This window comes from Balaenoptera borealis (genome assembly GCF_965194805.1).
Source record: "Balaenoptera borealis genome assembly, chromosome: 6".
Classification (NCBI taxonomy): domain Eukaryota; kingdom Metazoa; phylum Chordata; class Mammalia; order Artiodactyla; family Balaenopteridae; genus Balaenoptera; species Balaenoptera borealis.
Genome location: NC_138863.1, coordinates 64,155,805 through 64,175,771, shown reverse-complemented (window position 1 = coordinate 64,175,771; position 19,967 = coordinate 64,155,805). Strand labels below are relative to the sequence as shown.

The following is a 19,967-nucleotide window of genomic DNA, read 5'->3' as shown; positions in this document are numbered from 1 at the left end:
ACACCTAGAGCCTGTGCTCCCAACAAGAAAAGCCACCGCAATGAGAAGCCCGCGCACCACAACGAAGAGTAGCCCCCGCTCACCGCAACTAGAGAAAGCCTGCACACAGCAATGAAGACCCAACACAGCAATAAATAAATAAATAAAACAGCCTTCACGTACTGATGACTTTCTATGTCAAACAGGGGTAACTGAAGCTGCCTCACTGGGTTGTTGTGAGGATTAAATGAACTAACTATGAAAAGCATTTAGTTCAGGGGTTGACACATAATAGCTCCTCAGTGCTAACTACTATTATGATAATCATCATCACCATTATTATTTATTATGCATTATATTATCCTGCAAAGCTGATACGATGGTCCTGATTTTGATGATGAAATACCATGAAGCTCAATGAGGCCCAGAAACTGCCTCGCAGTCACAAAGCTGGTAAATGATGCCAACGGGCTCCAAGCCGAGTCGGCCTAATGTGCAAGTTCCAGCTTTAATGCTATGTGATGCTGCTTTTAAAGCAGGGACCTTTCTTCTGGAAATTAACTCCTTGTCCTGATAGCTTGAGAATCCTAAAGGCAGATGGCTTAGCAAAAGCAGAGGAGGCAAAGAGAACCCTGGAAAGGGCAGGGGCTTTACAATCACACGTCACTAGGTTCAGATACAGCTGTGTGACCTTCAAAAGGTAATACGATCACCCAAGTCTCTGCTTCCTAATTTGTAAAACTGGGATAATCATACCAATCCCAGCAGGAATAAGGTAAAGATGAGACATAAAGTATGTAAAGTACTTGGTCCAGTCCTTGGCACACAGTGGGTGCTCCATAAATTTCTATCAGAATCATCCCTTCGACTTGAATCACCTTTACAAGTCCTCAAGTCTGCATGATATAGAGGAAAAAAAACCTCCACCACAACTAAGGAGTCCACCTGCCGCAACTGACCCAGCGCAACCAAATAAATAAATATTAAAAAAAAAAGATAACTATATCTCAGGAGGTATTAAATAAAATTCTCCCCCAAGAGTCAAATAACTTGCATCACCCCTAATTTTTCTTCGGTCATATGTAATTTTACACCCATATATCTCTTTTCCCTCTATACACATAAAGAAAAAAAGTGATATATAGTCATATATTCTATATGTAATCATATTTCTGCCACATTTTGGCACTTCCAAAGGAGAATGAAAAGAATGTAATGAAAATTAAACCAAAACAGAAAAGAATGGGAAATTCTTAAAACACAAAAAAATCCATTTTCCTAGATGAAAGGGCCTCTACACATACATGTGTGTTCACCAGCATTTACCAAAAAAGGGGGGGGGGGGATAAACAAAAGGACATGTCACCAAAAGGGAAAATGGTTAAACTTTTAATTTAAATCTGGAAATCAGATGAACAGTCAAATATACTAAAACAACACGTAGGGAAATTCACTTGATTATTTCACAAGATGAAAACCCAAAGAAAGCACATTTATAAGCACACTCTAAGCCAGGCACTCAGTGATTTCCAACTCCCCACCAAAGCAATCAAATAGAGATTAACATGCCTATCAGCTAAGACCAGGCTGTCAAAATGAAAGCTTTAAATTACACATGGCCTTACCAAAAAAGTATTTAAAAGATTTTTCTCCAAAATAATAAAGAGCATTGCACAGACTTTAATAAAATAATGTTTAATTTTGCTTATGTGCTAAAAGGCATTTTTAAGCAGATGAAAACACAGAATTCAAGACCATCAGAAGAAACTTCCCCAAATGAAATAAAACCATTCGGTGTCTTTTCAAAAGGCAAATATGTTGTTCATCTTTCTCTGACCCAACAAAAATTCCTACAAAATGATAATCAAAACCTTTTGGTAACAGGAGCTTAAATGCTGCCTTGCAAATCAGATTACATTTCAAGTGATCTGAAACCAAACTACGACAGCATTTTATGAGCACGGTTCTCGTTTTTAAAAGTAACACGGAAACTGCCCTTTGAGACGCTGGGAGACATAGGCACCAAAATGAAGGACTCAGGAATTCAAGAGTCACTGAAACATTCAGCCTGCCAGCCTTTACTTGAAAGAGAAGCAAACTGGGGTTAAGGAGGGAAGAAAACAAGAAAAAGGGGATGTGGGTGGATACTTGATAGTAACCCTCAGGAAGAAAACAGAACAGCTTAGAGAAACCTTCCAGAGAAATATTAGCAACTCTTCATCTCTGAAACGCTGGAGCGCCAAACACCTAACGAAATTAGAAAGAACCCGATACCCTTCTCAGTGTACACGGGAAAGATACAGTTGGGATAAAAATATTCACATAGGAAAATAAGCTGTTCCAGGAGTTTCGGGTTCTAGGTATATTTTTCAGAACTTCACCATCATTACATAAACAGGATGAACTATTTTGTAGCACTTTCAAGTCCAGCAGAAAAGGCAAGACCATATCTCATGATCCAGGCATCAGTACTGCAGAACTGAAGACAACTTACAACTGTGACAGGGCACAAGTTTTCCAAATTTACATTCCATATGGGAAAAGGGGGGTTGCTTCCCAGGGAGGTATTTACTGACTTCAACGAATAAACGGCTTTTAAAGCATATCATAAGTATATAGTTCTTAATTTTAAAAAAAAAGTGCATTACTCGGGATTACACTCTAGACAGGTGACTTATCTAAGAGTAATGTTACATTAAACACTAACTTGTGGTGCCTGCCACATCCAAGTTCCCTTCCCCGATGGGAGCTTCTGATGTCAAATCCTTATCCGAGGAGGGCACCTGAGCTTAAGGCAGCAGTTCATTGGCTGGGAGGTGTCCTATGCAGGGACTCTGGTAAAAACTAGATTCTCAATCTTTGGGATTAAGATAATTAGCAGTCGACGCTATGGCTAAAAGGGAAAGAGGAAAAGAGAAGCTGAAAGGGTCATAAGGATTATGAATGAGCCAAAATCCTGACTCAGCAGAAGAGAGGAACAGGTAGACACAAGCAAAAGCAGACGCACACTGACTGGCTAAGTCACACCAAGGTTAGAGGATCCGGAAGTGAGGATCCAAAAATTCTTGCTGCTGAGGTCCTGTCCACTCCCAGGGTTCACGAGAACATATTTGACTGCCGTTCCCGAAGACCTAGAGGCTCAGTTTTTTCCTGGGCTGCTGCAAAACCTGGGATGATGGATGAGATTCCTGTCTCCCCATCCCCATATCTACCTGTATAAAGAATGCCCTATGACGTGGGGGTCATTTTAGTGAGTCCCGGGTCCTTTTAACCAAATGGGTATATTAATCAATTTAGTTACATTCTATAACCCAGACCTTTCACCAATTCAGAAAGTCTTTCCATACATTTGTCCATAGTAATAAACTTCACGACATTTCACTTTTTTAGTTCATAAAGTGATGCAACTTTGATTTCTTAAACTTGGGTGATTATTTTTCTCTTTCCGACCCACCACCATTTTCTCTTCCTGGTCTTAGATATTAAAGGTCTGGGTCAAGTAGGGAATAAGGCAAGATGCCATCTCAATCTAACACTCTTCTATCTTTAAGACCAGAAATGGGAGCAGCTAAGAGGGCAATTAATTAACATAACAAGTGCAGGAGATATTCACAGTATCTATCAAAAGTACAAATGGTAACACCACTAGTCCCTGCAATCCCACTTCTGGGTATCCATCCTACAGAAGTATGGAAACCTGGAGACAACCAATAAGTTACTCACTAGAGGACTGGTTCAATAAGGTACATCCACAGAATAGAAATGGACCCGGAATAGAAATAAATTGGCATATTTTAAAATGAGGTGGATCTATAAGAAATGACTTAGAATGAAAGCTGTGAATATTTATAATATTTTACTACAAATACATATAAAAAATACACAGAAGTAAAATATACATGTAATATATATGACTTGTAGAAGTAAAATCTGTAAGTGGTAGAATATGATGCATAGTTACCACATTTCATGTACAATATTTACATTTGGAAAAAAATCTATGTGTATATTTATACACAGAAAAACATCTAGAAGGATACCCTGTATGGTCAATTTGGTGTGTATCGCTGAGGAATGAAAATTTGAGGGTTGTTATTTTCACCTATTTGACACCAAAGTATTTATTATATCTTTGTAATTTAAAACTCTTTTAATAAAATAAAGACTAGTCGTGCCAACAGGTATTTCATCCTTTTGTTCAAAATGCTATGAAATTCAGCCTTAAAAGACCGAAACACTCAACATTCAGATCATCAAATTAAATTCCTAGAGATTCCTTTCTCCCACATGTCCCTGAAATCTAAAAGCTAGTTCTACAAAAAGATATCTTACCAATCTAGAAAATTCTCGCTGCCAGCTCGAGGTTTGATATGAAAGGTCATTGTGAAATCTAAAAGTCATTACTGTGCTCAAACACACCCACAAACAATGGGAAAGTTACTCACTCTTAATTTACTGCTATCCCAGAACTTTCTGTTAAGATGTTTTCACTTCCCATCAGCCAAGTACCAAATACGGTGATCCATAACACATAGAGGACAAAAGGCAAAGCGTAACAGATACTTCTAAGAAATAAACTGTAACACAGACATTAAGATTAGATTGTAAATGTATTCTGAGAACACTTAAGTGTGAGAAAAAATACACATAAGTTCTCTGTCCAGTAATCATAAAGTGTGCTCGACCCTCAGTATGTACCAAGTTCTCAAAAAACAAATCACTTTTGCCAAGCAAGTATTGATCTAAGACTAGTTTATTTTTCTTGCTCCAAACAAATTAAATGTGAAAGTACTGGGAATGCTGAAAAGTATTAATTTCCCAAAATATCAATTTATGCTTTTTTTCTGCAGTCCTATCCCATTTAAACTTACACTCCTCCAGCAAAATTCAAATAGCATCTAGTCCTGGGCCAGGTGGTAACTGGTGATTTTTCCCCCCTTTTTATCCATCTGTATTATCCAAACTTTCTATAATGACCATCTATTATTACTTGAATGATATTTTGGAACTTTAAAATAAATTAGATTGGAAGTTTTTTTTATAACTCAGAGGTCTATGTAACATCCTTTTCTCAGCCTTTCTTCTTTAATGTGAGAAAGCAGTGTGAGCCAACCAGTTTCACATATTTTATCCATGTGCAGATCTGTCTCCTCTTTGGAATAAACAGCAAGCCACTTAGCATTTAAATCTGTATATGTATAAAGATAACACCCAGCCCTCTTTCCACATCTAAAAGCATATAATATTTTGTAAGGGCGTTTACCAGAAAGACATTGCAATTTAAAAAATGGTATACTTGCACACCTCCCGTCCTTCTATAATTTCTGCCATTAGTATATGATGGGCAACTTCTGTCAATAACTATTAATGGGTTTCTAATATTTGTATCCTAATAGGCTGGCAATTCTTTTTTGAAAACTGACTATAAAACGGGCAGTACAATATTGCTGGATTGACTTCAAAGTAAAGAAACTTTCATAATTGTCTAAGCAACAATCTACCTTTAAACTGAGTGATGCATAGAAAACCTGTCATTTTTAGAGCTGTGATAGACTTACTTCACTGACTTCTTTGAGGCAGGAGAAATAATTACATATGCATGCAAACAATCTATACTTTTAATGTGGTGCTCTTGAGTTTTAAGAAGGTCAGTCTGGAATAGAACACCTCAAGGCTAAAAAAGGATCAGCATTACACACACACACACACACACACACACACACACACACACACACACACACCCTCTGCCCTTCAAATGTTACATTAGAAAAGACATGTTTAGATTTCTTAGAAAGTTATACATTTCTAAAGCCACTTTTCTAGCCAAAATCATGCTGATGGATGGTTCACACAAAAAATTAGTTTATGAAACCTGTAATCAACCACACTATAACAACCAGGGGTAAGGCAGTCAGGTAATTAGCTCCTCTACCACAAGTTAGAAATGAATGTTAAATGAATGACAAACATTGTGTACACATCACCCTTGAGCTACATAAAGCTGTGTGGTAGAGAGTTTGCAAAGATGGTAATAAGATTTCCTCCCGTCTCTGTACACATGTCCCTTCACCATGTGATTTTACCATTCCTCCCAGCAAGCAGGAAAATCGATCTCCCTCCCGCCTGAGTCTGAGCTACCCTATGATGTGCTCTGACCAACTGAAAGAGGCACAGTGACGCTTTGTCACCACCAAGCCCAGGCCTCGAGAGTCCTTGCAGCTCCACTCCAGCTACCCTGGAACACAGCTGCAGCCAAGGGATGAAGTACGGGCGCCCTTCCTTGAGAATGAGGAATCAGTGGAAAGAGAGGGCCAGCCAACAGCCGGCACCAACCACCACATACACGATGAGACCACCTTAAAATAGATAGCCCCAGCCTAGCTGGTCACAGACTGTCCCTAGGCGAGACCAGCAGAACTGCCCAGTGAAGCCCAAATTGCCAACCCATAGAACTATAAGCAAATAAAAAGGTCACTACTTTAAGCCATTAAGTTTTGGGGTGGTCTGTTACACAGCTATACATAGCTGACGCAGAGACCATCAGAACTGAGCCTTTCTGTTCATCAGAGACACCCTCCCTTGAAGGCAAAGCTTCAAATGAGGGGCCCACCTCAGCAAGATGCTGCCACTGAAACTTTCTGGGAAAAGTTACATTGTCCCTACTTGCCTTGGCCCCTTGCTGAACCCCTGCAAAACTTGGAAATGCCCCTGAGTCCTTACTCTCCATCTTATTCACTCCTGCTCAGATCCGAGGTCTTTTGTTGCCTCATGCTAGTCTTTGCCTTCCAATGATCCCATCTTGTCTCTGGCTTCACAGATCTGGTTTTGGAATCTCACACCCAACCCCTCTATTACACATCCTCTCAGCCTCTCAGCTTTTGCTATTGCTATCCCTGCCTCTAGACAAATTGCTCGTTGTAATTGCAAACCACAGTCCTGGATAATCTCATTACTTCTATGAAGCAGTGATGCAGAATCTATTAAAAATAACAGTAAACAAAACTGACTTTAAACAACTAACAGCACTGTTCAGACTAGAGTCCTTTTGTAAGGCTAAATAACGATTCTGATCAAGCTACAACTGATAAAAACAGCTTGGGAAATACCTTAAGAGCAAATTAATGTCACATTAGAAAATCGGTCTCATTTCTTCATAAGAGGGCTGATAGAAATGGGTAATTTTTTAATTTAAAATAAAATGTGGCTATAAAGTATAAGTGGACCCCCTCCCACTATGTCCCCTTGAAGGAAACAATACTTCTTGTGCATATCAGTCCTGATATGATTAATTTTAAAGTTGGTCAGACCTCATAAATATCACCTTTTCACATTTTTGTCACTCCCTTTCTTCCAAGGAGCTCCAAGAGAATATTTCATTTTTAAACAACTACATATAGCTGAGAACAATGTCACTCTTCTTTTTTGGCCATGCCACATGGCTTGTGGGATCTTCCCCAACCAGGGATTGAACCCAGGCCACGGCAGTGAAAGCCCAGAATCCTTAACCACTAGGCCACCATGGAACTCCCAAAAATGTCACTCTTAATACAGGAGGCTAAATGGACCATAACCTATAAGCAAAAGCCAAACAAGTGCCCTGACTGCAACATTTACCTATCCCAGTGACCGCACGGAAGTTACCCTCTTTGTCTTTAAGACTATTTAAGCAAACATATAAGCTACAAAGCCGCCTATGTTGCCTATTTCTAATGGGTTCTGAAGAGTAGGACGTGAAATTATAGCCTTTAAACAGTCTTGCTGCTTCTATGGAAACAATCAGGAAGATGGCTACAGATGAACTAAGAGGCTCATTATCTCTTCACCCTAGAGACTGTCACTTTTTAAACAACCAATGAGAATTTATTTCAGTAAAGATATACAATCTAGCCCTGATCTAGACTTATGCCAAAAATATCACTATTCTTAAATTTGGCCTAATGATCATTAATTTGAAAATACACAGAGACACTTCCCCTAGTCCTATTTCAGCCACCCAACTGCCATATTAAAAATGTTTCCGAAACGGCCCTTGTTGAAGGTCAGGCACTGGATTTAGGACTCCAGAAACTTGAAAGGGCATCTACAAGGAAAAATAAAAAAGGATTACATAGTAAAACATTCTCTGTGCCGGCCCCAGTCACCCTAGGGACACTAAACGTGAGAAAGTACAAACTGTTTCTGAATTGCCCAAAATTAAACCCAGTTAATCTCCCTACACAGATATTTGTTTTCACCCACCCCTAGGTCATTAATTCCCTCTCCTAACAAAGCAGGTGTCCTAACCAAACAGTGATGACTGAGTTTGAATTTCTGTTAAGGTACTGACTTCAATACTGAACGTTTTATTTGCTTTGTGTTATATAACTTAGACTAAACTATTAAACCCTTTAATTACTCAATTACCGAAATGTTTTAAAATCAAGGGAAAAGAAGGGACCATGATTCAAACTCACCATTTAAGTGACTAAAACTGACACAGGTATCATTTTTTTCTAAGTGGAGTTAATTTCACAATGTCTTTGTAATTTCACCAAAAAAACTATTTAGTCAGTTCTTTCTTACTTCATTACATAAAAGAAGATAAACTGAAGTGATTCTGTCTACCACATCCAGCCCCAAGACTCTGAAGTGATTTCTTAAGGAAATGTAACATTTTGATACTTCTGAAAGTACTGGATTTCATTTGGGAGGATTCTGTGTTTCCAGTAATCACAAGAATATCCTAGAATGAGTTAAGTGGGTAAGATAAAAACTCATACTTCGAAACTATCTTCCTACCTCAACAGGGGTATCTGTTTCGCCATACACAAATAAGAATAACTGTTCTTCTGAAAATATGAATTAGCTTTCTAATAGAGCACAGAGTGAAAACAATTTTTTTTTTTTTTTTAAATCAGGTTAGCATCGTTTGTCTCCTTTTGTACTTCTAAGTCAGTGGCAATGCCTCAGCATGTTATCAGGAGGTAGCCTCAGGATATTTACAGCCATCATAATAATATTTAGTCAGTTTGTGAACACTTCTGAGAAATTACCATCCAGCACTGTCCGGTAAAACTTTCTGTGGTGATGGAAATAGCCGCACTATCCAATAAGGTACTTTACTGGGTAGTGCCCGTTACAGACCTAAAATTAAATAAATAAAATACAGTTCCTCAGCTACACTAGTCACAGTTGGCTACTGAGCACTTGAAAATGTGGCCAGTTCACTGAGGGACTGTATTTTATTTCATTTTTAAAGACTTTATTTTTTTAAAGCAGTTTTAGAGTCACAGCAAAATTGAGAGGAAGGCAGAGACTTCCCATGTACCCCCCGCTCCCACACATGCACAGCCTCCAGCATTACCAACATCCCCCAAAAGAGTGGTACATTTGCTACGACTGATGAACTTACACTGACACAACCTTAGCATTCAAAGCCCACCGTTTACGTTAGGGCTCACCCTGTGTTGTACATTCTGTGGGTTTGGACAAATGTATGACACGTATCCATCATTATGGTATCACACAGAGCAGTTTCACTGCCCTAAACATCCTCTGTGCTCTGCCTCTTCAGTCCTTGCCACCCCAAAATTTATTTAATTTTAATTAATTCAAACTGAACTAGCCACATGTGGCTAGTGGCTACCATACCGGACAGCTCAGAACTAGACACTGCTAGGAACGCCGTTGCTGCTCTGACTGCTATAAAGTTATCAGCCTGGCAGCAGGGACCTGGCTCTAGTGCAGAAGCTCTGCTCCAGCTAATGATCAGCCCTGAAGTACATCTATCTGCTGCTCCTCAACCTTTTATGTGCCATCACACACACACACACACACACACACACACACACACAAACACACACACACTTCCACCTCACTGACAGGTTCTAACTAAGGATTAAAAATAGAGTCTAGGGCTTCCCTAGTGGCGCAGTGGTTGAGAATCCGCCTGCCAATGCGGGGGACACGGTTCGAGCCCTGGTCCAGGAAGATCCCACATGCCGCAGAGCAACTAAGCCCGTGCGCCACAACTACTGAGCCTGCGCTCTAGAGCCCACGAGCCACAACTACTGAGCCCACGAGCCACAACTACTGAGCCTGCATGCCTAGAGCCCGTGCTCCACAAGAGAAGCCACCACAATGAGAAGCCCACGCACCGCAACAAAGAGTAGCCCTTGCTCACCGCAACTAGAGAAAAGCCCGCGCGCAGCAACAAAGACCCAACGCAGCCAAAAATAAATTAATTTTTAAAATATACATTTATAGTCTATTCTAACAGCCAGGCAAAAGATGATGGTTGAAATGAAACTATTTTATGTTCATATATCACCTGGTTTATGTGTTAAATAAACATGCTCTCATCAAGAAAGATATATAAAGATCATTTCAACCACTCTAAAGAAAAATTTTTACTATAATATCTATATGGTAAATATGTTCCCAGATAAGATATATATTTACTTCATTAAAATGGTAGTTATAAAATTCACTGAGTCGATGACATTTCTAACTTCCTCCTTCCCACCAATGAGGAATCAATATGATGTAAGTAGAAGAAAACACTGAACTGGGGACTTCCCTGGTGGCGCAGTGGTTAAGACTCCACCTGCCAATGCAGGGTACACGGGTTCGAGCCCTGGTCCAGGAAGATCCCACATGCCGCGGAGCAACTAAGCCCGTGCGCCACAACTACTGAGCCTGCACTCTAGAGCCTGCGAGCCACAACTACTGAGCCCATGCACCACAACTACTGAAGCTCGCACGCCTAGAGCCCGTGTTCCACAACAAAGACAAGCCACGGCAATGAGAAGCCCACACACCACATCGAGAAGCCGGCGCCCCGCAACAAAGAATGGCCCCCGGTCACCGCAACTAGAGAAAGCCGCACAGCAACGAAGACCCAACGCAGCCAAAATATAAGGGAAAAAAAAAAAACACTGAACCGGGTAGGAAGCATTGGCCTAAGATTCTAAGGACTTCTGGACCACAGGTAAATTAAGTTAGGTTGTTAGAATCTTCAGTTGTAGAAACAAAGGAACAAGAATGGACTTTCTCTTCGGTTTCCTCCAAAATTAAATTTCATTATCCCCCTATATTCCTACGCTATTCCTCACTTAGGAGCTGACCTTAAAAAGCCAGCATTGACCTATCATTCCTACCCCTGGGCACTCTCTTCCCCTGCTTTCTTGAGTCATCTCATAATTAAGAAAGGGGCTGGTGACATTGCCAATTTCAAAGGAAGGAAGAGAGGAAAGGAAGGGAGGGAAGAAGGAAGGACAGACCAAATAATTCAAAGTAAAATGTCAACAACACAAGACACGCCAATAGGAACCAATCCATAAAATGAATACTTTTCAATCCCCAAACAAAACAGAGCAGGAAAGAAACCAGTAGGAATGCCCCTTATTAAAAACCCTGGTACAAACTGATGTTACCGTTCAAAACAAGATCACAAATTCTTCTAAGACCTCAACCATCAATAGAGTGATTGTGAGAAGTTTCAGAATTGTCACAGGTCACTGGCTTCTAAAATACTCCCCCAATGAAGATCTATCATTCACATGATAGAAAGGCATCAATCTCTACTTACCATACTAGTTCTTCTGGTACATCAGTGACTAAACGTTGGAAACTTGAACCCCATAAATGTCACCAGAATGTGTATTTTCACCTGAGCGAAGAATTGAATGAACACCCAGGACTAGGCCTCTGAGATATACTAAATGCCACTTACTAGGAAGAAGTCTGAAAATAAAACTATCTTAAAATGATGTTTTAAGTTCTATCTTAAAATGATGTTTTCACCATATATCAAAATATACAATTAGTTTAAAAGGTCAATTCATCTAATTCCTCAATGTCCAAGAAGTTTTTTAAAGCTTTAAGTGAGAGTTTATTCCCAAATATTTGTTTGGCAAATGGGAGGAAGCTTGAAATACATCAGCATTTACTCACATCAGATTCCCAAAGTGTTTATCTAAATCAATTTTGAACTAAAGCACTGCCAATCCATTCTCTAAAGGACTGCTCTTTCTCCTCTGCTTTCCAGTTAAGCCAAATCTAAAATGCCTTTTTAATGAATATACTGAATTCTTCTTTAGCAGCAAAAATTGAACCAATGAACAGCGGATTTGGAAAAAGAAACACCTGAAGCACTTGAATCACTTCAGCCATCTTGGGGTTGTTTGGGGATAATTTAAGCAAAACTGTCCTGGAGGAAAATGTAAAACCTCACTTGATTACACGGAGAATGTTTTTTTTAATGGGGAAAAAACCTTTCCCAAAAATACACCACAGAGGAATTACAACACCTATTAGACTGCTTTTGACTTTAAAAGATCCAGTTCTATGGTCTTAGCATGTACCACACCAATCCTATCACCCCCCCAGTCCCTTGTCATTTATAAAAATACAATTCCTGCCATCGTAACAACCTTGGAAAACCACCCGTCCTGATATTCTGCTGCTGTGTTTCACCTGTATCCCTGATCTTCTTCAACAGTCCTGATTTCTACACAGCAAGAAGGCCCACAGATCTTCAAGGGTGGGTTATATATATAACTACACAAACAGCGAGAGCTCATGGGTACACTCAAGAAAGGAAAGCTCTAGAGAAGAGGAGAGGCGTGCTAGGACTTCCCCACCCTGCTCTGCAATGCCTGAGTAAAAGGGCGCAGAGACTGTGGCAGGGAGCTCCGGGTCCTTTAATCTGGAGAGGCCACCTCGCAGAACAATGACCTCAGGAAAGCCAGGCCTCTGCCTCCCTGCCTGCCTGCCTGCACAGGCAGGTGCAAGTACTCAAAGTGCTTACTCTTGATCTGGGAGGATTAATGAGCTAATTTCTACAGAGCCCTTTAAGCTGATTGGCCCAAACGCAACTGAATAAGCATCATCATTAACCACAGGCAAGATTAAATCTTCAGGATCCAAGGAGGCAAATATTCAGAAGCGAGGCAATGTTCCTCTTCCACAGGGGGTGGGGAGGGAATTTATCCCTAAAATTCAGACTTTCAGCCAGAAAACACTTATTAAATCTTTACTAGGAGGTGTGGGCTATGGAGGCCAAAGGCCTGTCCTCAAGGAGGAGTGGCGGGATGGGCAAGGAGGCAAACAATCTGCACAGGGTATGAGGACCACCAGGGGTGAAAGAGCCAAGAGAGGGGCAGAGGGGAAGGCGGTTCAGGGGCAGAGACTGTTTCTGCGAAATCATTTATTCCGGGTCTTAAAAGGGAGCCCGGATCAGGGTGGGTTCCGTTTATGAACATGCATCAAGCTATACATTTATGACATGTATACTTTTCCATGTGCATATTATACTTCAATAAAGGTAACGCTTAAAAGGAGAGACAGAGCTCTCTGTTAAATATATGAAAATGGAACGGAAGGGGTGTGGAAGGGTGTTCCAAGCAGAGGGAAAACTTGCCTAGCAGGGGCTGAGAAAGCATGAAGCATTTCAGCAACTGCAAAAGGTTCCCACTGGCTGCGAGTCCGTCCTGAGAATAGAAATGACAAAGGGTGTGGGGCAGGGGGGGAACACACTGAATGGGAGGCAAGAGACAATTCCCGAAGGCCTTAAACACCTGCTCAGAGTTCATCTTAAGGATGATGGAAGAGCCACTAAAAGTGTTTAAGCCTGGGGGTAACTGATAAAAATTTGGGTACAGCAGTATCACTTTGGTAGCAATGCATTCTAGAGCTGGAAGCAAGGCTGCAGACAAGGAACCTGGTCAGGAACAGTCATCCAAGTAAGAACTGATAAGAGCCCGAACTGAACTGGAAATGGCCAAGAGGAAGCGTGAGAGACAGATCAAAGAAGGGATCCAGCACGCAGAGTATTTAGGACTGAGGGACCAGTCAGATGTGGGAGAGAGAGGAAGACGGAGAAGAGCAGGATGAGCAGCATATTTCTGCTTCACACTCGAGGGTCTTGTGTAAGATGGAGAAATGTTGAAGGAGCAGGATTAGGATGAAGCAAAGGTGGCGAGGCAGTGAGTTTCACTGTGAGCGTGAAGTTCTGTGAAGTATCTAAACAAAGACGTTTAAAAGGTAGCCCTCATACCAGTCCAAAGACCAGAGAGGCCCTGGGCATTTTAGGCAGTGGTGGAAGCCTCAGACCCATAGAGAAGTGGATCCTGGAGCAGGGACACGCAGGGAAGGAGCAGGAGAAATGGCAGATGGTGCCAACTCCTGCAGAGAGGGGAGGAGAGGGAAAGCCTGCAGTGTCCACTGGCCGCAGCCACACAAGGTCACGGTGACTGTGGACATTCCAATTTTGGCTTCTTAGCAAGAGGGCAGACGCCAGATTGCAGTGAGCTGAGAAGTGGATGGGAGGTTCTCCACTGGGAAGGGAAGGAAAGAGATAAGGCAGGAGCTAGAGGAAGAAGGAGTAGTGAGAGTGCCGGTGTTTTGTTCTCTTTTGCTGTGAATGATTAGAGGGAGACGAGAATATTTGTAAGTAGAGGGAAGAGCAGACAGGCAAGGAAGGAGACAGGAGAGCAACAGTGACGACCTGATCTGCAGACAAATGCCCCGTCCCCTGACCCGCTGGGGCACACAGTGACCATTTCTTTTAGTCAGCAGCATTTCCTGCCAGCGCGGCAGCCTCCGCAGGGCGGATGCAGAGGTGGGAGAAAAGTGCAGTCGGAGCAGGTTGCTCACAGAGCCCTTTCGCGACGGGCCGTACCTCCAGCAACCTTCCCGCAGGATGCTCTCACCACTTGTCAGAGGGCCATCTGGCACCCGAGGCCCTGAGCCGTCCTGTTCCACAGGTCTCTGCAGCTTCCTCCCCGCAGGGGCCTCAGGCTGCCCCGCCAGCCGCCCACTGGAAGGCACCGCCCACTGGAAGGCGGGGGCTCGCGGGCCAACTCCCCCTCCTGCAAGCTCCCTGATGCAAACCGAGCGGAGAAACTCTTCGGGACGCACCACAGTCCGGCCAGAGGCAGGGCAGTACTCTCTGCCGGTAACTCGGATCTCATCAGCCGGCGCAGCGCACGGCAGCGCAGGCTCAGACCCCCGGAGAGCTCGCCCTGTGCCAGGCACTGTTCTAAGGGCTCCACAGTCTCCCTTTCTCTGCAACCCTATCGTTATCATCTCCAGGCTGAAAATGAGGAAAACCGAGTCCAGACACCTCCCAGTAACTGGCTCAAGGTCGCGAGGCCAGCGACTGCCATTGCCAGGCCATCTGACTCCAGAGCCTGCCACGTTTCAAGTTACTCTCCAACACCATCAAAAATGGGGGATACAACAGACTTACAAGAGACAGGGGGAAATTTATAATTTTATCTGTCACAAATCAAATGCATAAAGTACTATAGAAATTCTAACATGAGTTTCTCTTAACCCAGAGATTTTTCCCACATGCCAGTTTGAACAGCACATTTAAAAGCATTTCTGTTGTGAATGTAATTAACACCACCGAACTATACACTTAGAAAATGGTTAAAATGGTAAGCCTTATGTTACCTATATTTGTATATTTTACCACAATAATGAAAATAAACGAAAAGAGCAGTTCTATATACATTTTTCTCTTTACCAAAAAAAAAAAAAAAAGTGAAACGATATGAAAATCAAAACACCTGCGTGAAGCTAAGCATCTCAGGACTCTGTTTTCTTCTAAAAAAAAAAAAGCCAACGTGCGACTTCCCTGGTGGTCCAGTGATTAATACTCAGCGCTCCCAATGCAGGGGGCCCAGGTTCTATCCCTGGTCAGGGAACTAGATCCCGCATGCATGCCCCAACTAAGAGCCGACATGCCACAACTAAGGAGCCCGCATGCCCCAACTAAAGATCCCGCGTGCTGCAACTAAGACCCAGCGCAGCCAAATAAATAAATAAATAAAAGGCAAGTTAACAACTGACAGCAACAGCAAAGCAGCCCGGTTTAAAGGTCTGGGAGATTAAAATACACACTCAGTGCTCCAGGCCTCTGAGGTCCTGTGCAAAAGAGTGTGATGCAGTGTAGTTCCACTGTCCTCAAGATCCCTCTAGAACATCTATAAAACCAGTTCTAATCCCTAACCCACAAGAGCTCCACAGAACCTCTGCGAGCACAGAGCAGGAATGCTCTGGGCTGCTGCTCCTGGAAGACCTGGAGAGTTGCCTATTACTTGCGCCTGGGGGAGATGCACCGGAATGGTTAAACAAAGCTCCCGGGAGAGCAATAAACAGAGTACTCGAGAACCCCTCTGTCAAACTACAGTTAGGAGTCTAGGAACCAAATTCTTTTTGTTGACTAGAACCAGAAATGCAGTAGGTGGTACTTTTGGATCACTCTAAATGACTGCCCAGGATAAAAGTGAAGCAACGCTGAGAAATAAGGTGCAAAACTACAGAAAGACTCATCCCGCAAAAAATGTCTAAGAAAATCAAACATGCTCTGAGGCGTGAGTCTCTTTAGTGTTTCTCAGAGGAAAATCAACAAAGATAACAGACCCTGCTAGAATTATCCGATTCAAATAAGGAAACTGATACTGCACTGAATACAACTCTTTGACAGGAAAGTTCCTTGAGGTTGTTCAATCGATTAAGGAAGCCCAAGTCAACATTTACATGATTCACTTTTTGTTCTTTGTTTAGCAAATCAAAGTGATAATATTAATACCACCAACAAATAAACTAATTTTTCAACTAGCATATCTTTGGGTGCCCCATATACTTCTAAAGAACGAATCTGAGAGTGAGATGGGGGGGGGCAGGTGAGGAACAAAGATTGATGAGGCTGAAGAGTATTAAACAAGCTAGAACACCTCCCATGAGCAGTTATTTCTATAGGAGACAGAAATATTTGAAACCTACTAATATTGATGGCTAAAAGAAGGAATTTAATTATTTCACAACACGGTTAACCCCTCTCTAAGTATAAAGCTCCCTCCAATAGATTTTACATCATTTCCAGGTCGCACACAAACTGTTGAACCAGATTACCATTACAAACTCTCCACTGATCTTTCACCACACAAGAACAATATAACAAAGAGAAAACTTTATTTTTAGACTTGCAAAATCCTGTGTTTATTTTTCTAAAACAGAAGTCGAACAACTGAACCTGCTTTGTTTGGACTTTAGTAAGCCTCTTCTCTTCTAATCTTGAGACCCCAACCTCTGCCAGGAGGAAACGAAGAAGAAAAAGTGCTGGGTGCCACGCTGCAAAGCTAGAACACCTTGCCTCTCTTGGCCTTCTTCTCAGGCACATCTGAGCCTCCTGCTGGTCACGGTTCACACTGCCGCAGCCCTATCGTATGACACCTGCCTTGTGGCCGGGAGAGGCCAAGGCTGTCCACCCGCACTCATGTCGAAACTGGTCCAATGTTTGAACTACTAACTTCTGCGTGTAATGTTTAAGCAGAAGTGCTTAACCGCAAGTTGACTCTTCATTACTTAACTAGCATTAAACGCTAAATGGGAATGGGTTTGTAATTCCCTATAAACATTAAGACCCTGGAAAACCCTATTCCAGCAATTTGACTTCAACAACACGGGCCCCACACAGGCCATCTCTTTCAGTTGGAAAAATACGAGATAAATTTTAAATGTAGAAAAGCCCTTTCCACAGTGTGAATGTGCAAAAAATCAATGTAGAAGCAATAAGCAGGTGTTTCTGCTTGAAAATTCCTCAGGTAAATTTCTTCTTTTTAATTAAATTGACCAACCGTAATTAACAATGCTGCTACTGCAAGCGGAAAGAAGCCCTGCAATCAATCCCGTCACTTTAATTAAACTAAGATTTTATTCATTTCAGTTGACAAAACTGATCAATTCAAAACATTGTTTTCAAAAAGCAAAGCTTGCATACTGACCCTAATAATTAATAAAATAAGCATATAAATTGATTATAAGTAAGTGCTGGTCCTGACCCTATGGAAACTATGTGGCAGATACCATCATTCAACTTTTATGCACCATCCCTATGTGCTGGAGACAGAGGGATAAATAAGACCCTGGAAGAGTTCACAGCTAGGAACTCCTAGCTAGGAAAGGCAGCAATGGAAATAATCAGGCACCTTACAAACTTACTCAGACTTCAAAATTCAGCTCAGATGTCTTCTGTGGAATACCCTGTTTCCTTATTTCTCCTAGCAGTCAATCCCTCCTTTGTGCTCTACCAGTGCTCACTCATCACATCTTACAGAGTCGTTTACTTGGGAAGTCCTTGAAAGCAGGGACAATTTTTATTAATTTCTATACTGCTAGCACCTAGCACGATGCTTGGGACATAGTAGGCTTTTAGATTTTGTTGAGCAAATAAAAATTATGGAGTTACATGCTGTGAGATATAAAAAGAGGGGCAGAAGAAGCCACCATACTTTGCCTTGGGAGAAGCAGAAGGTTTCTCAAGAACATTCACACTGGCCTTGGAAGCTGAGATTCACTACAAAGATGGGCACTTAGAAAAGAGCCTGTGAAAGGCAGCAAGGAATGGAAGGCCAGATGGGTCCTAAGACAGCTGACTATTCAGGGTACAATCAGTGCAATCAGAATATGGGAGGGGGAAAGCCAGTTGAGAGTAGGCCTTAAAACTGGGAAGATGAAAGGGCTCAGCTACCAGGTTAAAGGAGTTTTCACGAAATACTCTAGGTTTTGAGAAGCCCTTGAAAATATTTAATCCACTCAGTGACAGGAAGACTCATCCTTTCAGAGTCTTTGGCCAAAAGTTATGAAAGTTCTTGGTTTTCAAAGAATTTTATGTAGAGATGCCTATTTTAGGTTATTTGGAGCTTTTATATCCTAGGTTAGGGTTCTGCCCTTCAGTATTTATTTCAGTCTATGCTGTTTCATTCACACAGCAGCAGATGATAAAGGCTCGTTTAAACACCTAATGAAATTCTTAGCATCTGTTTTAATTTTTTTTAAGGGAGGAGTGCAGCATTCTTCTTAATGAAAAGAAAAAAAAAAATGGTTTAAGAGAAATATCCTGAATTCCTTTTTCATCACCGTACTTAAATATCAAGATACGGGAAGGCAGCATCCCATCCCAGCGCCAGTAAGGTTAGAAAGCTGAGGGCCCACTTTACCTGGTGGGTTCCCTAACTGGGTTTAACAAGCCTCTCAGACGAGATGATCCAATAAGGGTCAACACAACTCTCCTGGTCCTTCACGTGCTTGGCCCAGGGAAAGGTAATGCCGACTTCTTGCCATTCGACTTTGCCAAGTTTTTTAAAACGTAAGATAAGGTGGAATTTGTGGGCCGACGAGAAGGCACTGAAAGGCAGGGAGGAGATCACCGACAGCCTCGGCTTTCACTCTTGCAGCTCGGCCTTGGACCAGAGGGAAGCATCGGCCGGCGCAGGGCAGGAGGCCACGGTGCCTGCTTTCCACGGGCGACCGGGCTGGGCGGCAGGCGGCGCGCCCCGCTACCGAGAGGCGGGTACCCGGGAACGCCGGGCTGCGAGGCGGGCGTGGAGCAGCGGCTGTCAGGGAGGGAGGCCAGCATCCTCCCCGGCCTCGGGAAAGAACCTGGGCCTCCGCAACTCCTACGTAGCCCGGTTACCCACGCCGAGAGGCTGCTGACGGGAGACCGAGGCGCGGAGCTTGGAGAGCACAGGCGCGGCTGCGCCCGCTGAGTCCCCTAGGACGCGGCCCCCAAGGCGCGGCGCGGGGGCGCTGGAAGCCGAGGGCGGCGCCCCCGCAACCCCACCCCGGCCGCGGCTGCCTGCTCGCGTGGCCACCGACCACAGGCTGCGGGCCCGGCGCGCGGGAGGAAGAAGATGCGGCGGCATTGCCGGGTCCCCAGTTCCGCCGCCCCGGCGATCGGGGAGATAAAAGTTTGCAGCATGCGGCTCGTCTGCAGTGCGAGTCACATCCGCCGCGCCGCCTCCGGCAGCACCAGCGCTCACGGAACGAACAAATAAATTAAAAAAAAAAAAAAAAAAAGCTGTTGAAGCCGGTAGGCCCAGAAGCCGACCGCTCTGCCTCCCGGGCGTGCATGGAGGCAAGCCCAGCATCCCGCGTCCCCTCCCGCCCCGGTCGCGCCTCCCGCCCGGCCTCAGCGCCCGGCCTGAGCCGGCCCC

General features: G+C 43.0%; 1 protein-coding gene and 1 long non-coding RNA gene across 5 annotated transcripts in view; one reads left to right on the top strand and one right to left on the bottom strand.

Moving 5' to 3' along the window:
• The window catches only part of LOC309630995, a 279,528-nt gene that overhangs the window by 166,730 nt on the left and 92,831 nt on the right, over window positions 1–19,967 (top strand). The gene's annotated exons all lie outside the window — the stretch shown is intronic.
• STK39 (serine/threonine kinase 39) overlaps window positions 1–19,967 on the bottom strand; it is a 303,091-nt gene that overhangs the window by 282,348 nt on the left and 776 nt on the right. The window contains exon 1 of one of the 4 annotated variants that reach the window (XM_082396844.1): window positions 18,972–19,934. The exons of 1 other annotated variant lie outside the window; for it this stretch is intronic. Coding sequence is in view for 1 of the 3 variants with exons in the window: in XM_082396841.1 (XP_082252967.1) it covers window positions 14,673–15,048 (376 nt within the window). In the remaining 2 variants the exon portion in view is untranslated. Of the gene's footprint in view, window positions 1–14,641; window positions 15,064–18,971; window positions 19,935–19,967 lie in introns of those variants that run through there. 2 more of the 4 variants (XM_082396841.1, XM_082396843.1) reach the window with 2 other exon arrangements.